The sequence below is a fragment of the Triticum aestivum genome, chromosome 5A (assembly GCF_018294505.1).
Source record: "Triticum aestivum cultivar Chinese Spring chromosome 5A, IWGSC CS RefSeq v2.1, whole genome shotgun sequence".
Taxonomy (NCBI): Eukaryota; Viridiplantae; Streptophyta; class Magnoliopsida; order Poales; family Poaceae; genus Triticum; species Triticum aestivum.
In genome coordinates, this window is record NC_057806.1 from 711,604,974 (window position 1) to 711,613,139 (window position 8,166).

Consider the following 8,166-nt stretch of genomic DNA (forward strand, 5'->3'; position numbering starts at 1 on the left):
CGGGCGGAGCTGAGCGGCGGAGGAGGTGGACGACGGCGGCGGCCTCGGGCGCGGGCCGGGAGGCGCGGTCCGGCGAGGTGGCGCGATCCGGCGGCCGGAGTTGCAGTCGGCGGCGCGCCAGAGCGGAGCGAGGCGGCGGCGCGTCGGCGGAGGCGGCGCGGATGCGCATGCGGCGGTGGATCCCGCGGGCCGCGGTGGAGGGAGGCGACAGGTGGCGGCGCGCGAGTGGAGGGGGCGCGGCGGCGGACGCGTCCGGCGCCGTCCGGACGTGTCCGGCGCGGAGGGAGAGGGAGGTCTAGGGTTAGACTGCGCGAAAAAATCCGAGAGGAGCACAAATATATAGGTAGAGGGAGCTATGAGAGTCCAAATGGAGTGCGGTTTTCGGCCACGCGATCGTGATCGAACGGCCGAGTGGATGGAAGGGTTTAGGATGGGTTATGGGCCACTTTGGAGGGGTGTTGGGCTGCAACACACACGAGGCTTTTACGGTTCCCCGGTTAACCGTTGGAGTATCAAACGAACTCCAAATGGCACGAAACTTGACAGACGATCTACAGGTGGTGTACCAAGGCCGCTTGGAAAATCTCGGTCCATTCCGAGAAAGTTTAACACCCGCACAAGAAAAAAGACAAAAGGGGGTGCCGGAGGACGTAGGAGGGTCGGATCGCAAAACGGACAACGGGAAAAATGTTCAGATGCATGAGACGAACACGTATGCAAATGCGATGCACATGATGACATGATATGAAATGCAGAGCATGGACAAAAAGCAAAACAAAGACAAAATCCAACCACGAGGGAATATCATAACTTAAGCCGAAAATGGCAAGAGTTGAAGTACAAATATGGTAAGTTACATGCGGGGTGTTACACACACACATTGAGGGAGAGGGAGAGGGAGAGGGAGAGGCAGGGACGAAGCCAGCGATGTCGTGCTCGCATAGTCAAGAGACAAAGTAATATACATTTTTGTGAAAATCTAGAGATGGTACTCAGTGTCTGTCAAATATTTAGCCACGTTGTTTCCTGTGGATGTCAAAGTTTTTGAGGGATCAGCATCTAAAACAAGGGCCTGATCTCAGCGTGCGGTCGCAAGTCGATGCGGCGCCGGCTGCCACTTTGCTTCTTTGGCGATGACAAGGCCCCGTCCGTCCTCCAGCTCCTGCATTGGATGGGTGTAAGTTTATATGCCAGTATCTTTTTGAGATCTTTTACGGTACATCAAAACAATATGAGCCGTCCATTCTCGATCATTCAATGGACTGGATCGATTAGTACTACCGAACAAGATGAACAGTATTTTTTGATTAAGGGGTAAAATCGGAAGACAAACAAAACAACTACCAAATCAGTACAGGCAAAATCGATCAGACGCGCTTGTGTTTTCTTCTCGACACTGTTCATCCATTCCAAGACTTTTGGCGCATGCCCGATCCGTGAGTACTTTCCAAGAGATACAGTGAAGATGCGATTCCTTGCCGGTCGGTGCCTTCTGCCGAGGAGGTCACCACGTACAAAGCTAGCTAGCCAAGCTAGCCTCCTTGATTGATCGATATACATGAGCAGCCGATTGCTTCCCGGCGATCACGTGTCCTACACACAAACCAGTGGCTGCACGCACACAATGCCAATCTAATATCGTTGGAACACTGGACAGATGGATAACGGTGGCGGCAGCCGGCCGGCACCCCGACCGGCGACCGCAACGAAGAGGACGGACAACGGTGGCCACGTCAAATGAGCGAGCACGAAGGCGAGAGCAAAGGCACTAGCTGACGGGCTCCCTTTGTCCTTTGCTCCCACCACCCACTCATTTCTATGACTCACCATACCAGCACTTATCATCGATGCAAATGTGTTGCTCATACGGACAAATCCGTAGTTTTCATCTTTGATTTCCTTTGCTAGCTTCTACGGCCTCGCAATTATATTTGGGCACGTTTGGCTGCTCATGCATGCTCCATGCTGTGCTGAAATCAGTGGTATGTATAATCTAACAATGACATGCATGATCGAGGACTTTTGCATTGTGTCTGCTCACAATCACATGTGTTGCTATGCGCTTAGAGACAAAGGGGAAGAGTTTACAGCTGGGGCTAGGGCTGGGGCTAATATGGACCACCCCCTGTGGCTACGGTTTTCTCACCGCCGCGGCTTACTAAAAATGGTATTTTTGTGTTTTTGATAAAATGCCTTAAATGGAGTATGTTGCTAGCTTTTTTTTTCTTTTTTTGCGGGAAGAGTATGTTGCTAGGTGTTGGCGTAACCAGGAGTGCTCTGCTGTCCGTGTCTCTGTCATTGCCCCGCTGCTCCGAGATTCTATATAACTTGCCTTGGATTCTTGGCCTGTTTTCGTTTTTTCTCGAAAAGGGGGGCTTCCCGGGCCTCTGCATCAGATAGATGCTCTTGGCCTGTTTTCGTTTTTTCTCGAAAAGGGGGGCTTCCCGGGCCTCTGCATCAGATAGATGCTCTTGGCCTGTTTTCGTTTTTTCTCGAAAAGGGGGCTTCCCGGGCCTCTGCATCAGATAGATGCTCTTGGCCTGTTTTCGTTTTTTCTCGGAAAGGGGGGCTTCCCGGGCCTCTGCATCAGATAGATGCTCTTGGCCTGTTTTCGTATATAGCAGATCCATATCTTCCTCTCTAACGGGAGCACGAACGTACGGCTCTTCTTGCTCTGCAGTCTGCACACACACCAAGAGCTCAAGTAAGCATTAGAAGTTGTCCTTAGTAATTCTGTTTCAGTTGGAAGGCTACCTTACTTTGTTTGCTCGCCTGCGCATGCAATGCATATGCAGGAAACAGCAAAGCTAGCGTGGCAATCAATGGCGCTATCAGTATCAGCTGCTGCTCCCGGCCAGGGCCAGCAGGAACCGCCGTCGGGGAAGCAGTTGAGCTACCAGCTCGCCGCTGCTGTGAGGAGCATCAACTGGACTTACGCCATTTTCTGGTCCATGTCCACCGGCCTGCGCCCACCTGGGTAATAAACCAGCTACATAGTACCTATTTATACACATCCATACAGAGTACATTCATGTATGGACACATAGCTGGTCACAAGTTTGTACTTTCTTGCGTGAAGCAAATTCGAAAAGTTCCTACTTTTCATGTCCGAAACCTGTCGGTTTGTTTTTGTAGAGTTCTGACATGGAAGAACGGGTTCTATAACGGCGAGGTAAAGACAAGGAAGATCATTAGCTCCACCACGACGGAGCTTACCGCCGACGACCTCGTCCTGCAGAGAAGCGAGCAACTGAGGGAGCTCTACCAGTCGCTCTTGTCCGGCAAGGCGGACCACCGTGCCAAGCGTCCCGCCGCCTCGCTGTCGCCGGAGGATCTCGGGGAAGCCGAGTGGTACCACACGCTAAGCATGACTTATGCCTTCCGGCCTGGTCAAGGGTACGTACGTATGCAACTACTCCTATATGCACAAGAGAAAAGTTTTTTCTACTATACGCGCGCCCTAGCTAGTTTAATTGTACTGGAGATGCGTGCATTCAGTTTTGCAGATACATGGTGAAACATTACGGTACACTCTTAATAAGACTAAAAAGAAACCTGACGAAACTACATAAAAACACGACGATACAACTTTCTTTTACTCCGACATGCTGTAAATTTTGGACGCGCCTAGAACAGGAAGAAAAACCGACGAAACATTACTCTAAACAAGTCAAGCTAGTCTCTTGTACTTCTTTTGATTGTAGAGTGAAAATGTTTCAATATGGAATATATACTACGATGTATATAGGCATATTTTAGAGGTCACTTATTTTGCTTCGCATGTAGTTCGTATTGGAATCTCTAAAAAGACTTATATTTAAAAACAGAGGGAGCACTTACTTAGTTACATTCAGGTTGCCAGGCAAGAGCTTTGCGAGCAATCAACATGTTTGGTTATACAACGCTCAATACGCAGACACCAAAACTTTCCAGCGCGCTCTCTTAGCAAAGGTATCGTGCATATTTATCTCAAGCTATGTATACATCTTTCGGCCGTTAACTAACATCATGATGCTTGTCCACGCTACCGGACGGTTAAATCAGACCGCGCCTATTCAGGTCAGCACATTACCTCTTTATTACTTCACATGCTTTGATCGCCATATATGCATCTGTATACATTTTTCTTAAGTACGTGTGTGCCTTCTAGATCTCTGATCCCCAGCTGGATCACATTTTTCAGACAGTTGTTTGCATTCCCTTCATGGGTGGCGTGCTCGAGCTCGGGACATTGGATTTGGTGAGGGCATTTCATTTTTTCTTTAAGTTTTGTGTGTGAATATTTTCACTTTATTTTTTGAGTAACTATCAACATATTATTTCCTTTAGTTTTGCCGACGGGTGCACGCAAACTTTTTTATTAGTGACGGTTTCAATTTCCAATACTCCCCACCCCTCCCAAATTAGGTTGTATAGTTTTCTCTATCAAAATCAATTTTTTATAATCAAGTTTATAGAGAAAAACATTAACAGTATTAATATTAAATAGTATTATATAAACCCAAAATCCTACATCTACTAACAGCTACGAACGTATCCCCCCCCCCCCCCCTCCTCTGAATTTCAGGTGGGGTGGGCTCCTTCTTCCTCCATCTCCAATCACAAATTGCCATCTGCATAATCACGCAGGACTTATGTAGAATCCTTCGTAAGTGTAGCATTGCTCTATATAAAAATATATTTTGCAAATGACACGATTAGTTGAGGGTCAAAAATTACACTATCTAAATCTGGATGATTCCATCAATGTGGGTGTCAGTTTGAGACTAGAATATGACGGGACACTAGGCTCGAATGAAGGGTTGTTGTTAGCTTTGTAGGAGCGACAAGGTCATCACAGGTATGTGACTCACTTCACCTGTCAATGATGATACCTCAAGTGGATGATGTTTGAAAGCTCGTATGCAATATATCTTACTACCGTATATCAAGCACATTGATGTTTTTACCCGTCAGCAAACACAAATCAACACCTGCCTATAACATACTACTTCCTCTGCAAACAAATATAAGACCGTTTAGATCACTACTCTAGGGAGTACATGTTTTTGTCCCCATGCATATGAGATACATGTCATTCTGAAATATCATGACACTTGTCAACAATTATCCTTCACAGGCACTTCACTTTGTAGAGTATTATTAAGGTTCATTTTTTTCATGTCATGACCGGTGTAAAAAATATATATGTGTTTTGTGCACAAGGTTAAGAAAGCTACCTCGTCAACTGTAGGACACAATTCCCCTCTTTATCCACATTAATGAAGTGCTACTAACAAAGATATATCAATGGATTTGCTAGGTATTGGAGGATCCGAATATGGTGAACCAGATTGGCACATCTTTCTGGGAGCTACCCTTTTTGGCATGCTCGGAGTCTGAGCTGCCAAGCTCCAATCCATCAATAGACGAAGCAGGGAACAGGGAGGTAGACATCGTCGTGTTAGAAGACCTCGATCACAATGTCGCCAAGGGGATAATCTCTGAGCTTGGGGAGGTCGAGTGCATGTCCGACGTCAACCTTGATCATGTCACTGAGGAGGTGGACGAGTTCTATGGCCTCATCGAGGAGTTGGATGTGCGTTCTCTTGAGGACAACTGGGTCATGGAAAGGTCATTTGAGTACATGTCTTCCTTGGAAATGGCACCAGACATGGACGCACGGAGCATTGATGATGCCATCATCACTTTAAGTAGCTTTGTTAAAGGCTCTCGTCCATCCTGCTTTACGGTGTGGAAGAGGTCATCTGACTGTGAAGACATGGTTGCGCGGGTCACCGGGGAGTCACAAAAGTTGTTGAAGAAAGCTATAGCCGGCGGTGCATGGACAACGAGACCTCAAGAAAGTAACATCAAGACGCATGTCCTGTCGGAAAGGAGGCGCCGAGAGAAGCTCAATGATATGTTCCTAGTTCTCAAGTCAATGGTCCCGTCCATTAACAAGGTAGTAATATCTAACACCCATTTCTTCTTCGCAAATTACATACATTGTTTTTTCATAGCTTTATTTTTTCTGGTTTCCAGATGGACAAAGCATCCATCCTAGCTGAAACTATAACCTATCTCAGAGAGCTAGAACAAAGGGTAGAAGAGCTAGAAACTAGCAGGGCACCGTCATCGCGCCCAAATGAAGCAATGGGACGGGGGATCCATGAGGTTGTCAGCGGGAAGAAGATCAAGCTATCAACTGGATCAAAGAGGAAGGTGCTAGAGACGGAGATGGAGGACAATGATTGCCCAAGCAACATTGTTAATGTGACCGTGATGGACAAGGAGGTGCTCTTGGAGGTGCAGTGCCGATGGAAGGGGTTGTTGATGACACGGGTGTTCGACGCTATCAAGAGCCTCCGCCTGGACATCGTCTCTGTGCACGCATCCACACCGGAAGGTCTTCTTGATCTCAAGATACGAGCTACTCAGCAAGCCTCGATCGCACCAACTTCTAAGGTTGGTCTGATAATATAGATAATGTAGTGTTAATTAAGGCTCCATGTTATTGTTTTATTTACCAATCATTGTTGGATTATTGCAGCTTGCAGTAGGTTCTGCTACCATTGCACCTGGGATGATCACTGAAGCGCTTCAGAAAGCTATATGCATCCGCTGAAATAATTAATATCAACAACATGACCTGACATTGGTAGGGCATTGGTACTTATATTCCCAGCTAATATTTATGCCATGTGGACACAGTTGTTGGTCCTTGAAGGGCAAGGGTTTGCGGTACAAGTATTTCTTATAGTGAAGAACCAATCTTATCAATCTGATGGAGCACTTGTCTACACTCAATGAACGTCACCTACACACAATTAGATAACTTCTTCTTGGTCCAAAACTTAGAAAGTGAGGTTGTGAGTCTCACTAGCCTTGCCAGTTACAAGGATTAACAAATAGTGTGGTTGGAATTGATGATTGAAAGAAATTAAACAAAATGGTTCAGATTGTAAAAACAAAAAAATAAAAAAAGAGTTTGATCGAGGTTGTGATTATGAGGAATAAAGGACCGGGATCCATAACTTCACTAGTGGCATCTCTCTAGAAAACATAGCATAGGTGTTGTGAACAAGTTACAATTGTGCAATAAAATTGAAGTTTTTGTAATTGATTATATATGGCATTATTGCAGACAGGCATTATGTCCTTGTATCCGTAGACTCTTATCCAATTACATCTATATCTAAAACTCCACTTAGACAACTATCCATCATGCATATCCAAGTATTAAGTAAAACAGAGCATTTTCATTAAGCAAAGTGAGATACTATACATAATTTATTCTCTTTACCTCCAGCTCATCACCGAGACAACTGGGAAACTATCTTTATATCCTAAGCCCTTTTCTACTTTTGGCAGTGAGGTAGATTAGTTGCAAGGTTAAACCCAACTAACATATGCAAGCCCCTCTTGGACATAATTCATCTAAACATGACTGGTGCTAGATTAGTAAATTAGATAGTATATGTGTCCATAAAACATGCAACAAAGCACTCATAAGAATTCATTATAAATCATATATAGATATGATCATAAAGTAACAGTACATCACACCACAACAAATACACTAATAGTTACATAAGATGGATCACAATCATGTTAGGCAGCTCAAGTGATCTTTGTATAAAAGAACATGAGAGAGAAGATGTCATCTAGCTACTGTTATGGATGCATAGTCCAATAAGGACTACTCACACATGGACATGGTGGAAGCAAGGTTGATGAACATACCTCTGGCGACAATTCCCCCGTCTGGCGGAGTACCGAATAAGTCCTCCACGTTGGACTGTCACAGAAAAGGAGGTCGCGGCGGTATAAAAAATCCTTGATAAATAAAAATAGGGGTTTTGAAGCATTATAAATGGAGATAAAGAAAGAGGCAGTGGAGAGTCACTCTGTGGGACCCACGGGCCTCCACCTCGCTCCCTAGCCATATGCCACGAGTCGGGCTGTGTGGGGCTCACAAGGTCCTTCCCTTCTAGATCTTGTGGGCTTTGGCTTCATCCTGATCCAAAACATCATGAAGTATTTTGTCTTATTTTTTCTATCCATGAAATAATGTTTTATGAAAATTAAAAACATGTAGAAAATAACTAGCACTAGGCAATGGCTTAATAGATTAGTCCAGTATATTCTTTAGAAGTATGCCAAAATTATGCAATAATAATATAA

General features: G+C 45.4%; 1 protein-coding gene across 1 annotated transcript; it reads left to right on the forward strand.

The window, feature by feature from the left end:
- Nucleotides 1-2,491: 2,491 nt before the first annotated feature.
- Nucleotides 2,492-6,732, forward strand: LOC123108603 (anthocyanin regulatory R-S protein-like). The gene is made up of 9 exons (XM_044530357.1): nt 2,492-2,704; nt 2,796-2,977; nt 3,136-3,396; nt 3,855-3,951; nt 4,045-4,059; nt 4,184-4,240; nt 5,303-5,944; nt 6,025-6,447; nt 6,533-6,732. The coding sequence occupies exons 2-9, from the start codon at nt 2,823-2,825 to the stop codon at nt 6,605-6,607; spliced, it is 1,725 nt and encodes a 574-aa protein (XP_044386292.1). The 5' UTR covers nt 2,492-2,704; nt 2,796-2,822; the 3' UTR covers nt 6,608-6,732.
- Nucleotides 6,733-8,166: the final 1,434 nt, after the last annotated feature.